Source organism: Elephas maximus, chromosome 8, assembly GCF_024166365.1.
Source record: "Elephas maximus indicus isolate mEleMax1 chromosome 8, mEleMax1 primary haplotype, whole genome shotgun sequence".
In the NCBI taxonomy this organism is placed as follows: Eukaryota; Metazoa; Chordata; class Mammalia; order Proboscidea; family Elephantidae; genus Elephas; species Elephas maximus.
In genome coordinates this window covers 116,391,421-116,415,696 of record NC_064826.1, presented here as the reverse complement: position 1 = coordinate 116,415,696, position 24,276 = coordinate 116,391,421, and the positions used below count along the sequence as shown (strand labels likewise).

The 24,276-nt window shown below is 40.8% G+C and overlaps 1 protein-coding gene across 1 annotated transcript in view; it reads right to left on the bottom strand.

Annotated features, from left to right (window-relative positions):
• The window catches only part of PKD1L1 (polycystin 1 like 1, transient receptor potential channel interacting), a 193,459-nt gene that overhangs the window by 91,774 nt on the left and 77,409 nt on the right, over nucleotides 1-24,276 (bottom strand). The window contains exons 17-23 of the mRNA XM_049893068.1: nucleotides 23,362-23,439; nucleotides 13,301-13,443; nucleotides 11,556-11,676; nucleotides 9,025-9,151; nucleotides 7,587-7,782; nucleotides 6,517-6,573; nucleotides 2,170-2,382 (exon numbers count right to left, since the gene is read on the bottom strand). Of these exons, the coding sequence (XP_049749025.1) occupies nucleotides 2,170-2,382; nucleotides 6,517-6,573; nucleotides 7,587-7,782; nucleotides 9,025-9,151; nucleotides 11,556-11,676; nucleotides 13,301-13,443; nucleotides 23,362-23,439 (935 nt within the window). The remainder of the gene's footprint in view (nucleotides 1-2,169; nucleotides 2,383-6,516; nucleotides 6,574-7,586; nucleotides 7,783-9,024; nucleotides 9,152-11,555; nucleotides 11,677-13,300; nucleotides 13,444-23,361; nucleotides 23,440-24,276) is intronic.

The following is a 24,276-nucleotide window of genomic DNA, read 5'->3' as shown; positions in this document are numbered from 1 at the left end:
AATCCACATGATACTGCAAAAACTCAACAACAAAAAGACAAACAACCCAACTAAAAAATGGGCAAAAGATATGAACAGGCACTTCACTAAAGAAGACATTCAGGCAGCTAACAGATACGTGAGGAAATGCTTACGACCATTAGCCATTACAGAAATGCAAATCAAAACTGCAGTGAGATACCATCTCACTGTAACAAGGCTGGCATTAATCCAAATAATAATAATAACCCAAAAACACATAATAATAAATGTTGGCAAGGTTGTGGAGAGACTGGAACACTTATATACTGCTGGTGGGAATGTAAAATGGTACAACCACTTTGGAGATCGATTTGGGGCTTCCTTAAAAAAGCTAGAAGTAGAACTACCATATGATCCAGCAATCCCACTCCTTGGAATATATCCTAGAGAAATAAGAGCCTTCACATGAACAGATATATTCACACCCATGTTCACTGCAGCACTGTTTACATTAGCAAAAGATGGAAGCAACCAAGGTGCCCGTCAACGAATGACTAGATAAATAAATTATGGTATATTTACATAACAGAATACTAAGCAATGATTAAGAACAATGATGAATACATGAAACATTTCATAACATGGAAGAATCTGGAAAGCATTATGCTGAGTGAAATTAGTCAGTTGCAAAAGGACAAATATTGTATGAGACCACTATTATAAGAACTCGAGAAATAGTTTGAACACAGAAGTATATATTCTTTGATGGTTACGAGGGTGGGGAGGGAGGGAGGGAGGGAGAAGGGTTTTCACTAATTAGATAGTAGACAAGAACTATTTTAGGCAAAAGGAAAGCCAACACAATACAGGCGAGGTCAGTACAACTGGACTAAACCAGAAGCAAAGAGGTTTCCTGAATTAACTGAATGCTTTGAAGGCCAGCATAGCAGGGGTGGGGGCTTGGGGACCATGGTTTCAGGGGACACCTAGGTCAACTGGCATATTAAAATCTATTAAGAAAATATTCTACATCCCACTTTGGAGAGTGGCATCTGGGGTCTTAAACGTTAGCAAGTGGCCATCTAAGATGCATCAATTTGTCTCAACCCACCTGGAGCAAAGGAAAATGACGAGCACCAGGGACACAAGGTAATTATGGGCCTAAGAGACAGAAAAGACCACAAAAATCAGAGACTACATCAGCCTGAGACTAGAAGAACTAGATGGTGCCCAGCTACAACCAATGGCTGTCCTGACAGGGAACACAACAGAGAATCCCCGATGGAACAGGACAGCAGTGGGATGAAGACCTCAAATTCTCATAAAAAGACCAGACTTGATGGTTTGACTGAGACTAGAATGACTCTGGAGGTTATGGTACCCAGACCTTCTGTTAGCCCAAGACAGGAACCATTCCCAAAGCCAGCTCTTCAGACAGGGATTGGGCTGGACTATAAGACAGAAAATGATACTCGTGAGGAGTGAGGTTCTTAGCTCAAGTAGACACATGAGACTATGTGGGCACCTCCTGTCTGGAGGGGAGATGAAATGGAAAAGAGGGATAGAAGCTGGCTGAATATACACGGAGAATACAGAGTGGAGAGAAGAAGCGTGCTGTCTCATTATGGGGAGAGCAACTAGGAGTACATAGCAAGGTGTATATAAATTTTTGTATGAGAGACTGACTTCATTTGTAAACTTTTACTTAAAGCACACACAGACACAAAAAAACACTGAGACCATTTCCCATGCTTACTACAGTAGAAATAGATGAAATAAACTTTTGTACTTTTTTTTTTTAACAGTTATATATCAGCAGGCTAGTTTTTAAATTAACGCAAGTGAGAAAGTACTTGCATTACTTTACATTGTTCCTCAAAAACAGAAGATGTCCTAAGAAATAATGTTACTAGATCAAACGTTGTCCCAAATCTCCCAAGTGAAAGTCCACTGAAAACAAAAACAAATAAGCAAACAAACAAAAATGGAACAGAAGCAAGATTCAATGGAAACATTACAATATTGCCATGGAACACTTAAAATTCAAAAAGAAGATTTCTTAATACCAAGCTACTACCCGGCATAGTAAGTGATGTACTTCAGGAACTGATTATATGTTTATTTTTGAAAGTGATTACAAACACAGGTTAATTTCCGCAGAGAGAGAAACAGTTGCCTTTTTATAGGTGAAGAAAAAGTATAACTTACTAACAACAAGTCTGAAATGACCTTAATTCCTTCTTCTTGCAGATAGTCTGCATTCCTTGATTTTTCTTGGTCAGATGCTTCCAAGACTCCCGATACAAGGAAGATGAGCTCCAACATCAGTCGTCTGTCAATCACAAACCTCCCAGACAACCGGCTTTGAGCAAGGAGTGACCGCGTATATTTGAGGATGAGAACCGCGCTCATGAAGGTTAACTACATGAAAAGAAAAGGTGTAAATAAACCGTTTCATCAGACATGATGCCGATACTAGTGCCTCTGTTATTATTGGGAATTAAGAAGAAAGTAGGTTCTCTTTATTTTTTAACATTATGGAACTAGGTTTCAAGACAACTGGATTCAAATCCAGGTTTGGTCTCTAGCTGGCCAATTAGTATTGGACAACTTCATAGGTAAGAGTGTGCTCTCTGATATTCAGGTTCCTGATACAAAAATGATCAAATTAAATTAAATGATATCTAACAAGGTCATTTATGATTTAAAATGTTGTTTGGTTTGAGCCCCAAGGTTTTCACAAATTGACCCAACCTATAAAAAAAAACTTTTTTTTTTTATCTTTACAATCTTCTCTTTCCACTGCCCATATACATTCTATTCTCAAGCCACACTGAACCTCTGATTGTTCTCAAATACTTGAGGTCTTTACATAGTGCCATACAGAATCTCTCTGTCTCAGATACCTTTACCCTGTCTTTCCTAGCTAGATCGACTTTTCCCATTCTCTCTTCTAAAAGTCAATATAGGCGTTCTCAAACACACACAAAATTAGAGAATAGAGTGGTGTGATATGCCCGTCATCCAGCCTTAACAACTGTCCTTCACTGGCAATTACTTTTTTTTTCTATCCCTCAATTAAATTTAAAAATAATATTCTAAAGCAAGTCTCAGACATTGTTTTTACCCATGAATATTTTAGTACCTATCACTAATAGATAAGGACTCTTTCTAAAAATATGCCCACAATGCCATTATCACACTGAACAAACTGATAGTTATCTTTTAAAACCAACTTCAAACATCCATGAGATAGAGTTGGCAGCACTACTGTTTGTGATTCTCCAGAAATTTGTCATTCTCCTAATTATAGGGCATAGCACATTTACTGAACTATATACATTTAACTTCATTCATCAGTTCCTGAAAGACAAGGACTAAATCTTTTTCCTCTTTGTGGCTTAACAACTCTTAACCACCAGTTGCCATCCAGCCAATTCTGACTCGTGGCAACCCCACATGTGTTAGAGTAGAACTGTGCTCCACAGGGTTTTCATGGCTGAGACCTCTCAACAGCAGATCACCAGGCCTTTCTTCTGAGGTGCCTCTGGGTGGCTCCAAACTGTCGACCCTTAGGTTAGTGCCTGGACACATTAGCCATTTGCACCACCTAGGGACTCCCTGAGTAGCTCCAAGCAGGTACTAAGGAAACACTGGTGGCGTAGCGGTTAAGTTGCTATAGTTGCTAACCAAAAAACTGGCAGTTCAAATCCACCAGGCGCTCCTTGGAAACCCATGGGCAGTTCTACTTTGTCCTGTAGGGTCACTATGAGTCAGAATTGACTCTCCAGCAACAATTTTTTGTTTCTTTGTTCTTTAGCAGGTACTAAGTAAATATTTGTCCAATCAAATCATTGTTGTGGTTAGTTGCTATCAAGTCGATTCTGATTCATGGCAACCCCATGTGTGTCAGAGTAGAACTGTGTTCTATAGGGTTTTCAAGGCTGGGGCCTTTCAGAAACAGATCTCTAGGCCTGTCTTCCAAGGCACCTCTGGGTGGGTTTGAACCAACAACCTTTCAGCTAGTAGTCGAGCTCTTAACTATTTGCGCCACCCAAGGACTAATCAAATGATATACAAATGAAATTAAGATGCTATTTTCTGATGGTCATGCTTATTTGATCAAAATGTGCCTTAGAAATACTTCCTAAAATCAAGCGTTTTCACCAAAAAAAAAAAAAAAAAAAATTAAACTATTGGGAAATACACAAACTACTAATGAAGGTCCCATGGATGAGGTAACTTACCATCAAAACAGGACTCAAAATTGAAAGAATGATCTTTTATCCAAAATAAAACAAGCACTTTAAAGAACACATTATGCTCACTTTTCACACTGGCCATTATTTTTTAACCAAAAATATCAGAAATGGTTACTTTGGAATGACAATCATGTTCAATTTTACCTACCCCTCTAAGTTAAGAACTCTGGCCAAGCCCGGCATTCAGGGATGCATGACAAAGGGACCTGGGGCAGAGACGGCTGGCTCACCATCAGATTTGTGTTCCCCAGTCTTGTCTAGGGTCATTGCTGGGAAGCAGTTCCTTTTTCTAGAGCCCTTTGAGTCCAGGTGTGGCCATGTGACCAATTCTCACTAGTGGAAGGTGAGTAGAGTGTGTATGCCACGGCGGGGCAACACTATCAACATCCCCTCTCCATGCTTTATTCCCCCAGTTTAGGGAGTCACATAGCGGAGACATGAGATGAAAGGAGCCTGAGTCCCTGAATCACCATGAGAAGACGACCCACTGAATAGCTACATTTGAATGGGGAATAAACTTCTGTTGTATTTCAGGGTTTATCTGTTATAGCTGCTAACATTACTTTAACTAAAACAGTGTGTGTGATCTTAAGAGGCTAGGTAATCTAGAGCGGGAAAAGAGATGTCCAAAATATAATTATAAATCAAAGGTGCTAAAGTACTTTAACAAAGTCATGTATAAGTTGCTCTAGAATAAACTGAACTGGACACTGAAAAGTGAGAGAGAAGAGGAGGAGCCAGCACCAGTCACATGAAACTAACCAGGAAATGCGTGCTATGCAACCAAGAGAGCCCTGCTCCCAAAAGGAGGGTGAGCATCACACAGGATGTTACTGAGAGGGGAAGAGCAGTGAGGAGAGAGGGTGTCCAGTGACCTTGGCACCACAGAGCTTTCGAATGGTGTTGATAGGAGCAGTTTTTAGTGCCCAGATGGAGATGGAAACCAGATGTTGATAGTTTAAGAATGCATGAGAAAGAGCAAGTACAGACCACGCAAGCACGGAACTCGCTTTCTAAATGTTTTGTTGTAAAGGGGAACATGGAGACAAGGTGGCATCTGGAAGAGGGTGTCGTTTTTAGAGAGGCTTTTTTTTTTTTTTTAAGAAGCAAGATGGTAAACGTGATGGGGATCACTTGGCAGAGATGGAGTGATGGGAGATACAGCAAAGAGAGTGGTAAACTAAAGGAGAGGAGTCCTGGAGAAGAAATAGGAGGCAGAACTACCACCTACAGCCACGCAGCCTGGGCACTGCACAACTCCAGAAGGCACTGGTCACAAGGCTGAAATGAGGTCCAACAGGGTGGCCTGGATGGGACGCTGAGCACCAGTAGAGGGATGGATTCTTGCTGGGAGCAGGGAAACTCATTTCATGATAACAGAGTATGGATATGGAAGACAGGTACGGCTATAGTTAGACTGTCAGGTCAGTGGTAGATGAGGGCTCTCTTCCCATGCCTGAAAGGGCGATGCAGTGTCAGAGGCATATCTCAGGTATGGCAGGTATGGACGGCAGCACCTGAAGAGGCGGCCACCAAGCAGTTTCTATTAACCCAGTACGGCCCAGCATCCTTCCTCAAGCATGGTAGACACAGAGGTGTGGGGGAAAGAGGGAAAGAGTGGGGCACTCGCCCCCTCGGTGCAAGTCCAAGGGGGCACCAGACGAGGTGCAGAATAACATTCCAAGGTGCCATGAATATGAAAGGTGCTTGACTGAGTCAGCCAGACAAGAGGGGGAAGGTGTTTCTGCTGATGTGTCGCTGCTATCATTATCTATTCATCTTGAAATGGGGGGGAGCACAACTTAAAGCTTGCCCCTGGGTGCTCAGTACCCTCGCTACACCCCTGCAGGGGTACAACTTCAGGGCTTGCCATAGGTGCTATTTTCCACAGATACACCTCTGAGAGTATGAGCTGAAAGTGGAAGAAAGGGTGCTGGAGATTTGAGAGGAAAAGAAGGCCTGGACATGGGAAAATTCAATACCATGTGTTAATAATAAAGAACATTCCCTTTACTAAATTATCTATATAAAAAAAATTATGTATAGCATGTTTAATTCACTTCTACATTGGGTTTTCAGTTTCATACATGAGGAAAGAAGTTTTTCACCCGTGACTGGGGATGGACAACGCCATTCAGATAAATTCTTATGAGAAAGTCGTGTTTCAACTCCAAATGTCAAAATTTAACGCTGAACAATATATTCTTCAGAATTTATCAATGCCCTCATAATTATGCAAAAAGAAAAAGGAAAAGAAAGCAGAAAAATACACTTGGAAAGAAACAGAACTCACCTTATTAGGGAAGCTTAGAAGGTCACCAAGCATAACAACAGAATCAGTTATTTCTGCCTGACCAGGAGAAACAAACAACCAAAAAAAAAAATAGAAAAGTTAGCTTAACTACTTTAAATCTGTATCATTTACAGCTTGCTTATATAGAAATAGAGGAGATGCTATGTTTTTCAGCTGAGAGGCTGACTGGAGGCCAGGTATTCTTTAGGGAGGCCAATACCTTGGCCTCGGGTTTTTCCTACCACTCCAGTCTCTGTCCTCTTCCTTCCTGTCCCAGCCAGCCTCACCACACCCCATCAGGCAACTGACATGAGGAAAGAGGAAATAAGAGGGCAGGACTAAGAGACGTTTTCAAAAAGCGGGCATAGAATGATGCAGGAGGAAAAAACTCAGTTCAAGGGAAAGTTTAACTATAACGTAATACATTTTTTGTGAGTGTTAATGTTCTCTAGAGACAATTAAAAGACAGGACTTACAGAAATGCTGTCAGCAAAGGCAGCATCATTTAAAGATATGAGCATTTCTTTAAAATTTTTATATAAACATGAACTTAACTCTCCAGTATACCCTTGTTACCAAGACAAAATCAGATTGAATTTTCATAATGTTCATTTACCACAACCTTAACAGAATTATCTGTGGTGGTTGATGACTGAATTCTATCAGTCCATCTCTGTTATAAATCAGCAGCATTCATTTGTGAAATACAGAAACAGGGTAGAGAGGCCATAGCCATTTATCAAAGCCAAACTGAGCAGGTCACCAGTCTCATTTCCTGACTGTTTCTTAAGCATGATCACTCCATTTGACAGTGAGCCAACCAGTCATAGGCCTTCCTACATACATACAGGTCTAAACCAAAAAAAAACCAAACCAGCTGCTGTTGAGTCAATTCCAACTCACAGAGACCCTACAGGACAGAGCAGAACTGTCCCATAGGGTTTCCAATGAGCACCTGGTGCGTTCAAACTGACGACCTTTTGGTTAGCAGCCAAGTTCTTAACCACTGTGCCACCAGGGCTCCAGATATGGATCCAGGGACAGTAAACTCACACTCTTCTGGACCTTACCTGATCTGTAAATTCTAATTTGCATACTGAAGAAATTAATGCATCCTGTATTCGTGACCACTGGCCACAGGAAGGGCCTCTGTCCTCCTTAGCCAAAAAACTCAGGATCCTGGTGATCATGGTGATATAGTTCCTAATTTCCAAGTAACTCCCCATCAGCAGGAGGGTAGATAGGTTTTTCAGGCTGGAATTATATCTGAAGGAAACAGGAGTTGTCACACTTCAGGGCAGCTCACGCACCATGGTGACTGCACTGTCTAACAGCAGATTTACCAACTGTAGCCACAGTCTGAGAAAACAAATACCCTTTGTTCATGCACAATCTACACTAAATAATCACGGAGTAGTTAACAGCAAATACCTGGTAAGTCAACAGTTGCCCAGCTGGATGGGAGTGTAGGGGAAAGGAAGGGGGAAATTGATTGTGAGAAGGCATGAAAGAACTGTAGATCAAAGACCTTCTGAGCAAAGGAATGGTACGGAGACTGTCTCAGGTGGATCAAAAAACCACTCCTTTTCCTGCCTATGGTAACAATATTCTATCAAATGCCTTTTCAGCACGGGAACAGTAACAAGAAGGCAAAACAGAGTGATAAAGAAGCCTCACGGCAAAGGAGGGAACAAAGTCTGGAGTCAAAGACATGACCACAGCTGTAGTTGACAATAAGTTCACAAGCATCCAAATAAGTGAAACTAGCTATTAGTGCCAAACCTACAGTGGACTGGACGCCTGTGTTGTACATGTGGTGTGATGTAAACCCACAATTCTATGACTTCAGATTTCAATCATTGGGTGTTTATTTGTTTACTCATTTGCTTGTTTGCAAACTGCATATTTCCTTATTTGGATATGGAAGGGTAACATGATATAGAAGAAGACATTCATGAAGCCAGCCCTTGCTCTGCAATTCCCTTGCTGTGTGATCTCAACAATATCATTTAATAACTGAGCCTCAGTTTCCCAATGGGTAAAATAAATATGCACCTGAACAAAACCACAGAGGATCAACGCAAAGAGTTAATTACAGAAATGCTTTCAGGGGGCAATGTGGAGGGGAAGTGACTGCTCTGAGTACAAGAGTTTGGGGATGATGGGAATGTTCTACAATTAGACTATGGTGATGATTGCATAGCTCTGTAAACATACTGAAACCACTGTGAGTGGGTGAACTATATGGTATGTAAATGGTATGTCAATAAAGCTATAACATGAAACAAAGAAGAAAGTGCTTTTTTAGGCTCTGAAGCACAAACACAAAAACTATGGAAAGAGCAGTTAGTAGGATTATAGTGATAGAGCTGTATCTATTTCTTTTGCTCATTCTGAGAAAAGGAGTCTCTGCCACTCTCACTCCACCTTGTGGACAACTTGTGGGGAGAGTCATCTCTGGAGGAAATCAAACACTGCTCTAGGATGTCTCAGGGCACCATTACTCACAGATCCTCGCCCAGGCAGTAATTCCCAGAGGCTACGTTCCCATGGTAATGAGGCAGTACGGTCACCACCACAGCACAGGGCTGTAACTTGGAGCCTTCGCCATCTGTGATCTCAGTGAAAACCACGACTGTAAGAGAACACGGCAGAGGACAGTCATTCTGGATATATGGGCTATAGAGACGCTTCTTCAACTTCCGATGCCAGTTGAACAACACATGAGGATGGGCTCAGTTTTGGCAAGCTCAGGGTGAGGTGAAACTGCAAGCTAAGTTCCCTCCCAAACTGCTTACACCCTGGGTATCAGAAAACCAATGAATAGAACCTCTGTGTGATCTGTGTGCCTAGCACAGTGACGAAGGATATTGCTACAAGGGATATCAAAGTAAAGCAACATACGAGTGCAGAACTTAAGGTTCTTCCATTCTTCTAGGGGAACTCAACATACTGACATAAAAAATTAAGTAACAGTTCAAGACAGTGCGTGTTAAACTGATGGGGGCTGAGAGCAGGTATCACAAGGGTGAGAAGTAGAAGAGACCACTGTGTCTGAGGGGTCAAGAAATGATTCATTCTCTATCATGCTCTCACTCATTCATTTGGCCAGCAAGTGTTATGTGCCTGCTGCTGTCTAAGATGTCACAGGTGAGAAGGACCAGTCTCTGCCCTCAATCAATTCAGTGTATTCAGGATTATAGTCATATTAAAAACGTGATGGATGCTGAAATAGACTTATGACGTGGGGACCTTGGGAGTCCCAAAGAATGAAATATAAATTCTGCAGTGGGGATCAAGGGTTGGGGATATATTTCAACCAGTTCCTAAATGATATATAGAAACATGAGAGGTTTAGAAAACAACACGAAAAGGATTTCTGAATGGGTTATACATGTTTGTGTGCAGACAAAGAAGCATGGCAGGACATGGCTTATTTAGAGACTTAGGATTCATTTTATGTGACATGGGCCCAGAGTGTGTAGTGAGAAAACCTGCTGGTGAGGCTCAGGGTGGGAGATGAGAGCCATGTGGTGAAGGAACACAGCTTAGGGCCAAATGAACCACGCAGGAAGATCAATACATAGTTGCACCCTTGGTGTCTTTATAAGAATATTCTCAACCCAAAACACAATGTTAAGAATCTGGGACTGAATTTTGAAGGTCAATGGTTCTCAAAATGTGGTCCATGGACATCTGCATCCTAATCACCAGTATCTACAGGAAATTCTGGGCTTCACCATCTCCCTAAGACTCCGCATCAGTAGATATTGGGTGGGTCCTGGAAGCTGCAGTTTTAACAAGTACCCCAGTGATAGCATTGGTCCTGTTAATCAAGACAGAGAATGTAGAAGGAGCATATTTCAGGTAAGATTCTATTTACTTTTGACATGTTGAGTCTGAGAGACCTTTATGACATTCATGCAAGAGATGGCACAGGATAAGTATTCAATATCCATCAAAATGTACTTATTTTGCTTATGCTTTCTCTCTTATAAATCGTGAGTTTGGATATTCACAGGAATTGATAATACTGATACTGACAATTACAACTAAATAACATGCCTTTGAATTATCTAAATATAGTGCGATTAATTACTTTTGAGTGTGGCTTTTCTAGTCGTGGTCTTGTGACTCCCACCCAGTTAACTGGATGGGGCTGTACAAATAAGATAATTGTGGCCCACTGAGGGGATTGGTCAGTTTTGCCTTAAAACAGAGTCAATTACAGAGCAGAGAGGACAGCCCACCACCACCAAAGAAGGAGAGACCTGCAGCAGAGACCTGTAGGAGACACAGCGGGCTTCCCTGCCCCTGAGCAAGAAAGCTGAGAGCCTTTGGGCAGAGACTGAGGGTCAGGGAGAAGTCTAAGCCTGACCCACAAATCTGGGACTTGTCAGCCTCTACAACTTCGTCAGGTATTTCTTCTTATGGTTTGTGAGACCTGTGAGATGTTGCACCGAATTAGGGAACCCAAAGACAGGAGGGAGAGTACTGAGGCTAGAGGGAGTAGTTGATGTTAGAGATGATGGAGTGGTACAGCAGCTTGGAAAAGTTAGATATGTGGGACATCTTTAACCTCACAGGAACCGGGTTTGTGCTGATCCTTATAAAAGAAATTATTCGTTTACTGAGTAACACCACGAACCCTGACGCTTCTCAATGACTGTAAACTGGTTTAGGCCGTAACAAATGCAAGATTCACCAGATAGGACATATTTCATCAGCAATTAAGGGATATCTTGGTCTTAAATTTTTAATTCATATAGAAAAAGAAGATTCTTTTGCCATTTTATCATTTACATTACATTGCAGTTAAAACTTAAGATATAAAAATTAATTTATTGACATTATTATTAATTTTCTTTCTGAACTACAAAGTGAGAACCAACCTAAATTTAAAAATGTTAAGCTTATAAAGATGAATAAATACGCACTTTATTTTCTAGATATACAGTTTTGCAGTTTGGGACACCAGGAAAAAAGGGCTAGAACCCTAAGTAAGCAGAGCAATAAACCAGATTTACTCTGTGACTTACCTCTGTAATTGTCCAGTGGCTCACCAGCTGGCAAAGCAAAATAATACTGGGCATCTCTCCCGTGGTACAAAGTACGTTTGGAGGCATTTCCTATCTGGTAACTAAATTCATAACGGAAGTCCTGTAATCCAAAAATTCCATAGGGAGCAAAAAATAGTGCAGATGAACAAACTGGGAATCATATCACCAAAAATATGTACATGCCTATATCCTTCATTCCACCTGAGAACATTTTTTTTGCAGAGAATAAAAGGCCAAATAATAACTAAACCAAACCCAAAACCCACTGCCGTGGAGGTGATTCTGACTCATGGTGACCCCACGTATGTCAGAGTAGAACTGTGCTCCATAGGGTCTTCGATGGTTGATTTTTCAAAAGTAGATCACCAGGCCTTTCTTCCGAGGTATCTCTGGGTAGACTCGAACCTCTGACTTTTTGGTTAGCAGCCAATTCTGTTAACCTTTTACACCACCCAGGGACTCCCAATAACTAAATAGGATCCACAAGTTCACAGCACATGCAAGCTTACATCAGGGCCCCACTTTGCAGAGCCAAAGGGCTTTCCCACGCGGAGCTGGGATTTGTTATTCATGATCTTTCGCTCGCCCTGCACTAGACCCTCCCATGGTAATAGCACCACAGGCCACCATCGGCCTTCTGGAGTCACCTCAGCTTTCCAGCCTCTGGGATGCAAAGCAGAGGTGAGAAGCAGGGGAGAGGGAGAAGCTCAAGTGAAATGATCTCATGTTTAGAAGCAGAGGGCATGTGAACTAGGTCTTGAATGAAGGCCAGGATATGGACCCTACTGAGAGGGCAAAGATGGTTTCCTGACAGAAGAGACAACACGGGCAGGACAGAAGGACATGGGAAAGTCAGATGTCTACGGCCAAGAGAATGGTGAAGATTGACACGATGCCACGATAGCAAGTCCAGGTTATTACAGCTACTGCAGTCCTGCTACCCAGTCTCAGGATGGAACACTACTAGGTACTTTAAATCCATCCTTGCATTTGATACTACAAGTCCCTGTGCAAAAAAAAAAAAAAAAAAATTTTTTTTTTTTTTTCCATTACACAGATTATGAGGGTGAGTCTACTCAGGGACTGAATTCAGACCAAACCCACTGCAGTTGAGTTGATTTCAACTCCTACAAGGCAAAGCAGAACTGCCCCACAGAGTTTCCAAGGAGCACCTGGTGGATTCAAACTGCCAACCTTTTGATTAGCAGCTGTAGCACTTAACCACTACAGCACCAGGGTTTCTGAATTCAGACCTGTCCCTTTAAATACCCTGGTCCATCCTCTGGCACAGTGCCTGCTTCACTGTCCCAGCACTAACTGAAGCCTTTCCATTCTGACTGTACTTCAAGGCAGGACATGTCCCTAGTTACGTGTCCGATGAGTGGGCACCATTTTCTTCATCCAGCGACTTACAGACATCACACCCTTCATGCTGCCCTGAGCTTCCCCTTGCTTAGAATTTGCCTCCTCTCAGGATGTACTTCCTTCTAGCCTGGATGCCATTCTGGACTCATCTCATCATGGGGAGGGCAGTAGGGGACAGAGGTGACGCTGTTCATGCTTCAACAACTTTGCAATGTGAACTTTAAGCCAAAGCCCTTCCCAAGTGGAGAAGGATGATGCTTTATATTTCTTCAGAATTTTATCCAAGGAGCTTGCCGTAACCTCCAAAAGTTGCCACTGCCTTTGCTCTTTCATGATGATAGGGGATTGCCAATACATACCGGTTTTCCTGACATGCAGAAAACACTGAAGATGGTGTGTGCCTCGTGGCCATGATGGGGCTGTACCTGACAGGCTATGTCCTGGGGCCCTCTGTTGACTGTCAAGTACAGCTGAGCTTTACCTACTAAGGTGTGTTTCGAAGCTGAAGAGAGAGATTAAATGGAGATTACACTCATTATAGGGAATTACAGTAGCATTGGATTGTGTTTTTAATGGCACAGTCTTATGGCCGTGGTTCTCAACATGTGGTTCCTGGGCCAGTGGCATCAGCATCATCACTTGGGAACTTGTCTGAAGTACAATTTCGTGGGCTTCATCTCAGATCTATGGAATTGGAAACCCCGGGATGAGGTCCAGCAATCTATTTTAACAAGCCCTCCAAGTGATTTTGTTTAAAGTGTGAGAACCACTGCCATACACCATTCATTAATACAAAAAATGCTTACTGGTTGCTTGCTGCTATGTGGAGAGTAGAACTGCCCCATAGGGTTTCCAAGGAGAGGCTGGTGGATTCGAATCGCCGACCTTTTTGGTTAGCAACTGAACTCTTACCCGCTGTGCCACCAGGGCTCCACTATGTGGAGCAGACACAATGCTAGGTCCTGAGGAGATCTATGTGGACCAGACTGACTCATTTCCTGCCCATGTGTGCCCGCTAGTGGGCAATCAGACAACAACAGCTCCAACAGAAATCGAAGTCTAAGAGGGACAAAACACCAACGAATACATCACCTACCAAAGTGAATTATCTTCATTTTCCTGGATCCACTTAAAGCCATATTCGTACCCACATAAGTATAGCTTAGGTGAATTTATAGCACTTACTGGGTTATACCTTAGATTTTGCTTTTATTAACTGCACTAATATCATAAATACTTGGCCCATTGTCATGCAGTGTTCAAAATCACTGCTGTAAATAGTGGCATAACATTCCACTGAGCAAATAATCCCTAATATACATAACTGTTATTCCCCAATGATTAAACATTTTCACTAGTTTTCACTTTCTGCTGTTACTGATCACTTTAAAGTGGGTACCCTCATACATACAGATTCTTCTTACTTTAATATCTTTTCCTTGAGATAAATTATAGGAGTGAGAGTTGTGTGGCCAATTGTTTGAAAACACTGATGCTGTCAATCACCATGGTGATAGCAGGTGATGTGTGTTGAGCCTTTGCTACACACCAGGTGAGGCGCTAGGCATTGTTCATCTATTATCTTTTGTGAGAGTCACATCATCTGTGGAAGACAGACACTACAACAAAAGTAAAAAAAAAAAAAAAAAAGGAAAGAGAGACTGATTCTGCCTTGCTGACCCAAGAAAATCTTCACACAGGAAATTATATCTGAGCAGAGTTTCAGGGTATGAGCAGTATAGTGAACAAAGAAGGGGACTCGGGGGAAAGAACAGGCGTTCCAGGGAAATAATCAGAAGGGAAAACTTAGAGTCACGGGGGAGAGAGCTGCTAGCATCGAGGGTCTATGGGGGGGGCGAGGGAGAGGAGATAAGGCAGGAGAACTGGGGCGAGATTTGCCCCTCAGTGACAAGCCAAGGACACTGAGGTAGGTCTGTGGGCAGTGGAGGGGCTCTCAGGAGTCTCCTCCACCAGTCAGGAATGCAGAGGGTATTTAGACTTGCTGCTTGGATACATTTCAGTGGCAAAAGGATAGAGGTTTAGATGAAAGGGCTAAGAGTATTTGTTGAAACAAAAGCAAACTATGTATCTGTTATGCCAAAAAGGTTTTTAAATGGAGTAGTGGGAAGGGCGGAGGGATGTTTAAAGACACAAGATAAAATCATGAGAATCAGAACTATTCCTGGGGATCCTGCTAAGCCCCATCTATGAAGGCTGCAGAAGAAAGATAACCTTGTGTTTCTTCCTTGGGATGACACGGAAGTTAACACAGAATGCAAAACTGGAAATGTATGATGGATTTTAATTAATGCAAAAGTATGGGCATTGAACCAACTTACCTGTAGATATAAATTATTGAAATCTTTCCATTTCGTATAGAGCCAAAACTCTCTACACTGTCTAGAAATTACCTGAAAGGAATTGGGTATCTAAATATAATGGAAACATAAAGCTGTACCTGACATGTATGGGTCATGTATAAAAGATGTATAGCTCACATGTACAGATCAATCTTCTCACTGAGCACTAGAAAGTTTGATAATGAATTTTTTCTGTATGTTTGAAAGTATTTGGGGAAATTCTCCAAACAGCTAGGACTCGAGAGACCAAGATCCCAGAGAGAAGGAAAACGCATGAGGTAAAACATATATACTGCTCCATTTTTTACCTCAAGGCATATGCTGAAAACAGGAGGCCCAGGAGTCAGAGGTTTCAGTAGCCTCAGCACTGAGACAGGAAAAAAATTGCATTATGGACCAGACTAGAAGAGAGGAGCCAAGTATATACATCAGTAGAGATCCCCAAAACTCCTTGCAGGGGTAAGGGCGAAAACAGATCAACTTCAGCAAGACTGAAGCCTAGCTTCAAATGAGCTCGGTCCCAGATGGTTTAAGGTGTAATGTCCCCTCTCTAACTGCTGCCTAATCCAAAAGTAAAGGTGGAAACCCTGATGGTGCAGCGGTTTAGAGCTACAGCTGGTAACCAAATGGTCAGCAGTTCCAGTCCACCAGGCGCTCCTTGGAAACCCTGTGGGGCAGTCCTACTCTGTCCTGTAGGGCCGCTATGAGTCGGAATTGACGCAACAGCATCGAGTTTCGTTTTGGTTTTTGTGGGGGATGCATTTCCTTCAAAGGAACAATAATAAGTCTCAAAGCTGATGATAAAATCCAGAAGACAATGAAGTGACATCTTTAAAGTGCTGAAAGGAGACAACTGTCAACCTCCAATTCTACCCAGCCAAAAAAATCCTTAAAAAATAAAGGCAGGGCGGGGCCAAGATGGCGGACTAGGTGGACGCTACCGCGGATCCCTCTTGCAACAAAGACTCAGAAAAACAAGTGAATCGATCACATACATAACAATCTACGAACTCTGAACAACAAACACAGATTTAGAGACGGAGAACGAACAAATATGGGGAAACAGCGATTGTTTTCAGAGCCAGGAGCCAGCGTACCAGTCAGCGGATTTTCTGGAAAAACTAGTTTCCCAGTGATGGCTCGGAGACAGCAGTCCATATCAAACCACATAAAGAAACAGACCATGACAGCTTCTACAACCCCCCAAACAAAAGAATCAAAATCTTTCCCAAATGAAGATACAATCCTGGAATTATCAGATACAGAATATAAAAAACTAATTTACAGAATGCTTAAAGACATCACAAATGAAATAAGGCAAACTGCAGAAAAGCCAAGGAACACACTGATAAAACTGTTGAAGAACTCAAAAAGATTATTCAAGAACATAGTGGAAAAATTAATAAGTTGCAAGAATCCATAGAGAGACAGCATGTAGAAATCCAGAAGATTAACAATAAAATTACAGAATTAGACAACGCAATAGGAAGTCAGAGGAGCAGACTCGAACAATTAGAATGCAGACTGGGACATCTGGAGGACCAGGGAATCAACACCAACATAGCTGAAAAAAATCAGATAAAAGAATTAAAAAAAATGAAGAAACCCTAAGAATCATGTGGGACTCTATCAAGAAGGATAACTTGCGAGTGATTGGAGTCCCAGAACAGGGAGGGGGGACAGAAAACACAGAGAAAATAGTTGAACAACTCCTGACACAAAACTTCCCTGACATCATGAAAGACGAAAGGATATCTATCCAAGATGCTCATCGAACCCCATTTAAGATTGAGCCAAAAAGAAAAACACCAAGACATATTATCATCAACCTTGCCAAAACCAAAGATAAACAGAAAATTTTAAAAGCAGCCAGGGAGAAAAGAAAGGTTTCCTTTAAGGGAGAATCAATAAGAATAAGTTCAGACTACTCAGCAGAAACCATGTAGGCAAGAAGGGAATGGGACGACATATACAGAGCACTGAAGGAGAAAAACTGCCAACCAAGGATCATATATCCAGCAAAACTCTCTCTGAAATATGAAGGCGAAATTAAGATATTTACAGATAAACACACATTTACAGAATTTGCAAAAACCAAACCAAAGCTACAAGAAATGCTAAAGGAGATTGTTTGGTCAGATAACCAATAATATCAGGTACCAGCACAATACAAGGTCACAAAACAGAATGTCCTGATATCAGCTCAAATAGGGAAAGCAAAAAAACAAACAAATTAAGATTAATTCTAAAAAATAAATAAATAAATAATACACATAACAAGGAATCATGGAAGTCAATAGGTAAAAGATCACAAGAATCAAAAAGAGGGACTAAATACAGGAGGCATTGAACTGCCAGATGGAGAGTGATACAAGGCGATATAGAATGATACAAGTTAGGTTTTTACTTAGAAAAATAGGGGTAGATAATAAGGTAACCACAAAAAGGAATATCAACTCCATAACTCAAGATAAAAGCCAAGAAAAACGTAACGACTCAACTAACATAAAGTCAAACATTATGAAAATGAGGATCGCACAATTTACTAAGAAAAACGTCTCAGCCCAAAAAAGTATGTGGAAAAATGAAATGGCCAACAACACACATGAAAAGGCATCAAAATGACAGCACTAAAAACTTATTTATCTATAATTACGCTGAATGTAAATGGACTAAATGCACCAATAAAGAGACAGAGAGTCACGGACTGGATAAAGAAACACGATCCATCTATATGCTGCCTACAAGAGACACACCTTAGACTTAGAGACACAAACAAACTAAAACTCAAAGGATGGAAAAAAATATATGAAGCAAACAATAAGCAAAAAAGAAGAGGAGTAGCAATATTAATTTCTGACAAAATAGACCTTAGACTTAAATCCACCACAAAGGATAAAGAAGGACACTATATAATGATAAAAGGGACAATTGACCAGGAAGACACAACCATATTAAATATTTATGCACCCAATGACAGGGCTGCAAGATACATAAATCAAATTTTAACAGAACTGAAAAGTGAGATAGACACCTCCACAATTATAGTAGGAGACTTCAACACACCACTTTCGGAGAAGGACAGGACATCCAGTAAGAAGCTCAACAGAGACACGGAAGACCTACTTACAACAATCAACCAACTTGACCTCATTGATTTATACAGAACTCTCCACCCAACTGTTGCAAAATATACTTTTTTTTTCTAGTGCACATGGAACATTCTCTAGAATAGACCACATATTAGGTCATAAAACAAACCTTTGCAGAGTCCAAAACATCAAAATATTACAAAGCATCTTCTCAGACCACAAGGCAATGAAACTAGAAATCAATAACAGAAAAACTAGGGAAAAGAAATCAAATACTTGGAAAATGAACAATACCCTCCTGAAAAAAGACTGGGTTATAGAAGACATCAAGGAGGGAATAAGGAAATTCACAGAATGCAACGAGAATGAAAATACTTCCTATCAAAACCTCTGGGACACAGCAAAAGCAGTGCTCAGAGGCCAATTTATATCGATAAATGCACACATACAAAAAGAAGAAAGAGCCAAAATCAGAGAACTGTCCCGACAACTTGAACAAATAGAAAGTGAGCAACAAAAGAACACATCAGGCACCAGAAGAAAACAAATAATAAAAATTAGAGCTGAACTAAATGGATTAGAGAACAGAAAAACAATTGAAAGAATTAACAAAGCCAAAAGCTGGTTCTTTGAAAAAATTAACAAATTGATAAACCATTGGCTAGACTGACTAAAGAAATACAGGAAAGGAAACAAACAACCCGAATAAGAAACGAGAAGGACCACATCACAACAGAACCAAATGAAATTAAAAGAATCATTTCAGATTACTACGAAAAACTGTACTCTAACAAATTCGCAAACCTAGAAGAAATGTATGAATTCTTGGAAAAACACTACCTACCTAAACTAACACATTCAGAAGTAGAACAACTAAATAGACCCATAACAAAAAAAGAGATTGAAATGGTAATCAAAAAACTTCCAACAAAAAAAAGTCCTGGCCCGGACGGCTTCACTGCAGAGTTCTACCAAACCTTCAGAGAAGACTTAACACCACTACTACTGAAGGTATTTCAAAGCACAGAAAAAGACGGAATACTACCCAACTCATTCTATGAAGCTACCATCTCCCTGATACCAAAACCAGGTAAAGACATTACAAAAAAAGAAAATTATAGACCTATATCCCTCATGAACATGGATGCAAAAATCCTCAACAAAATTCTAGCCAATAGAATCCAACAACACATCAAAAAAATAATTCACCCTGATCAAATGGGATTTATACCAGGTATGCAAGGCTGGTTTAATATCAGAAAAACCATTAATGTAATCCATCACATAAATAAAACAAAAGATAAAAACCACATGATCTTATCAATTGATGCAGAAAAGGCATTTGACAAAGTTCAACACCCATTTATGATAAAAACTCTTACCAAAATAGGAATTGAAGGAAAATTCCTCAACATAATAAATGGCATCTATGCAAAGCCAACAGCCAATATCACTCTAAATGGAGAGAACTTGAAAGCATTTCCCCTGAGAACGGGAACCAGACAAGGATGCCCTTTATCACCACTCTTATTCAACATCGTACTTGAAGTCCTAGCCAGGGCAATTAGGCTAGACAAAGAAATAAAGAGTATCCGGATTGGCAAGAAGGAAGTAAAGCTATCATTATTTGCAGATGACATGATCGTATACACAGAAAACCCTAAGGAATCCTCCAGAAAACTACTGAAGCTAATAGAAGAGTTTGGCAGAGTCTCAGGTTATAAAATAAACATACAAAAATCACTTGGATTCCTCCTCTACATCAACAAAAAGAACACCAAAGAGGAAATAACCAAATCAATACCATTCACAGTAGCCCCCAAGAAGATAAAATACTTAGGAATAAATCTTACCAAGGATGTGAAAGACCTATACAAAGAAAACTACAAAGCTCTACTACAAGAAATTCAAAAGGACATACTTAAGTGGAAAAACATACCCTGCTCATGGATAGGAAGACTTAACATAGTAAAAATGTCTATTCTACCAAAAGCCATCTATACATATAATGCACTTCCGATCCAAATTCCAATGTCATATTTTAAGGGGATAGAGAAACAAATCACCAATTTCATATGGAAGGGAAAGAACCCCCAGATAAGCAAAGCATTACTGAAAAAGAAGAAGAAAGTGGGAGGCCTCACTCTACCTGATTTCAGAAGCTATTATACAGCCACAGTAGTCAAAACAGCCTGGTACTGGTACAACAACAGGCACATAGACCAATGGAACAGAATTGAGAATCCAGATATAAATCCATCCATGTATGAGCAGCTGATATTTGACAAAGGCCCAGTGTCAGCTAATTGGGGAAAAGATAGTCTTTTTAACAAATGGTGCTGGCATAACTGGATATCCACTTGCAAAAAAATGAAACAGGACCCATACCTCACACCACGCACAAAAACTAACTCCAAGTGGATCAAAGACCTAAACATAAAGACTAAAACAATAAAGATCATGGAAGAAAAAATAGGGACAACCCTAGGAGCCCTAATACAGGGCATAAACAGAATACAAAACATTACCAAAATGATGAAGAGAAACCAGATAACTGGGAGCTCCTAAAAATCAAACACCTATGCTCATCTAAAGACTTCACCAAAAGAGTAAAAAGACCACCTACAGACTGGAAAGAATTTTCAGCTATGACATCTCAGACCAGTGCCTGATCTCTAAAATCTACATGATTCTGTCAAAACTCAACCACAAAAAGACAAACAACCCAATCAAGAAGTGGGCAAAGGATATGAACACACATTTCACTAAAGAAGATATTCAGGCAGCCAACAGATACATGAGAAAATGCTCCTGATCATTAGCCATTAGAGAAATGCAAATTAAAACTACGATGAGATTTCACCTCACACCAACTAGGCTGGCATTAATCCAAAAAACACAAAATCATAAATGTTGGAGAGGCTGCGGAGAGATTGGAACTCTCATACACTGCTGGTGGGAATGTAAAATGGTACAACCACTTTGGAAATCTATCTGGCGTTATCTTAAGCAGTTAGAAATAGAACTACCATACAACCCAGAAATCCCACTCCTTGGAATATACCCTAGAGATACAAGAGCCTTCACACAAACAGATATATGCACACCCATGTTTATTGCAGCTCTGTTTACAATAGCAAAAAGCTGGAAGCAACCAAGGTGTCCGTCAACGGATGAATGGGTAAATAACTGTGGTATATTCACACAATGGAATACTATGCATCGATAAAGAACAGTGACGAATCTCTGAAACATTTCATAACATGGAGGAATCTGGAAGGCATTATGCTGAGCGAAATGAGTCAGAGGCAAAAGGACAAATATTGTATAAGACCACTATTATAAGATCTTGAGAAATAGTAAAAACTGAGAAGAACACATACTTTTGTGGTTACGAAGGGGGGAGGGAGGGAGGGAGAGGGTTTTTTATTGATCAATCAGTAGATAAGAACTGCTTTGGGTGAAGGGAAAGACAACAATCAATACACGGAAGGTCAGCCCAATTGGACTGGACTAAAAGCAAAGAGGTTTCCGGGATAAAATGAATGCTTCAAAGGTCAGCGGAGCAGGGGCGGGGGTTTGGGGAACATGGTTTGAGGGGACTTCTAAGTCAATTGGCAAAATAATTCTATTATGAAAACATTCTGCATCCCACTTTGAACTGTGGCGTCTGGGGTCTTAAATGCTAACAAGCAGCCATCTAAGATGCATCAATTGGTCTCAACCCACCTGGAGCAAAGGAAAATGAAGAACACCAAGGTCACATGACAACTAAGAACCCAAGAGACAGAAAGGGCCACATGAACCAGAGACCTACATCATCCTGAGACCAGAAGAACTAGTTGGTGCCCGGCCACAATCGATGACTGCCCTGTCAGGGAGCACAACAGAGAACTCCTGAGGGAGCAGGAGATCAGTGGGATGCAGACCCCAAATTCTCATAAAAAGACCATACTTAATGGTCTGACTGCGACTGGAGGAATCCCGGCGGCAATGCTCCCCAGACCTGCTGTTGGCACAGGACGGGAACCATCCCCGAAGACAACTCATCAGACATGAAAGGGACTGGTCCGCGGGGGGGAGAGAGATGCTGATGAAGAGTGAGCTAATGAAATCAGGTGGACACTTGAGAGTGTGTTGGCAACTCTTGACTGGAGGGGGCATGGGAAGATAGAGAGAGAGGGAAGCTGGCAAAATTGTCACGGAACAAGAGACTGAAAGGGCTGACTCAATAGGGGGAGAGCAAGTGGGAGAAGGGAGTAAGATGTATGTAAACTTACATGTGACAGACTGATTGGATTTGTAAATGTTCACTTGAAGCTTAATAAAAGTTAAATAAATAAATAAATAAATAAAGGCAAATGTAGGCCATTTTCAGACAAACAAAAACCAGTAGACTGCACTAAGACAAATTATAATAAAGGAAAATTTCTTGAAGCCGAAAGAAAAAAATAAAACTTCAGACTGGATCATAAACATGCAAAAAGGAATAAGGAGCACTGAAAAACAGTAAATACGTGGGGAAGTTTAAGTGAGCATCAACTTGTACAAGGCAATAGTAATGATACTTTGTTGGGTTTTAAATGTATGTAGCAACTATTTGCAAATTTGCAGGGAAGGAATCAACTTATCCAGTTGTTCATCACAAATAAAAGGTGTAAAATTAAAAAAAAAAGATCAGAACAAAAAACTTCAGGCAACTGCCCAACCATGACCCAGGTCCATTCACCGAGTCCATGAAGAAAATTTACAGAAATGCGTTGGTAGCTCCTTCTCCTGTCCTCTACTGTAAGTGGGTAGTAACAGGCAGCAAAGTGACAGCAGGGAGGAAGGGAAGAGTCAGAACTCATTGGAACAGAGCCTGTGAGGGTCAGAAGTAATTTCCAGAAAAAAAAAAACAAAAAAAAAGGAATATAACTAAAACCTCCCCTTTTCCCTGAACCAAGTCCAATACGAAGCTTCACATACCCACAGAAGCTTGTATGACATATGTCTCTCCCCTTCTCAGTGAAAATGGCTTTATCGTCACAGTTTGTTCTATGACACCTACAGAAAAGAAGGTATGCACATGAAAACAGTGATCAGTGGGGCTCTGAGGGACAAGATGACTCAATCAAGAGGTAAGACAAGCTCCATTATAAAAATAACTATGAATTAAATGTACCAGTTCCTACTTGGGAACTGCCTTTATTTTGTTCATTAGCAGTCAAAGCTCGTCTGCAGGCCTCCCCTGCCCAATAGAAGCTGTTCTGAGAATGACCCAGTCATCCCCAGCTAGGAAACGACATTAATTTCCCAAACAACAAGAGAATGCTAGTAAGAACTGAGATATTTATAATCAGGTTGAATATCTGTCTATTTTATAAATTTGTTTTATCCATGAAATATGATTAATTTATTTCAAAGCATTTTTTAGTTTTTGCAGGGTACTGGTTACAAAAGTATACCCAAATCTAGGCTTAAGTATTGACCATAGGTGAGTGGATTACTTCCTCAGCAGTTGGAGACTGACCCTGGTCTACCCTCACTGCTTTCCCTGAAAATAGGAAAGATCTGAAACACAAGACCGGTTATCTACATAGGGCCAAGTTTTAAAAATAACGATTTTAAAGAGCTATTTCCTGAGGTGTTGAGAGCAAAGGGTCAGGAGGAAATCATCTAATAGTACTGCAAGATCCAGAGCCCCGCAGAGAAGTTTATTGTTACGCCGTCATCATATGTATTACTATTAAAGATGCAGTCCAAGAAGCTGAACTAAAGCTATGGTAGGAAAAATAGGTTACAAGCTCAGCTCTAACTCAGGAAGAGCTTTGTTTTGATTAATACATGCCATGACTCATCTACACTGCAGAAGTCCGTAACAGAGAAGTGTGCACACACAGA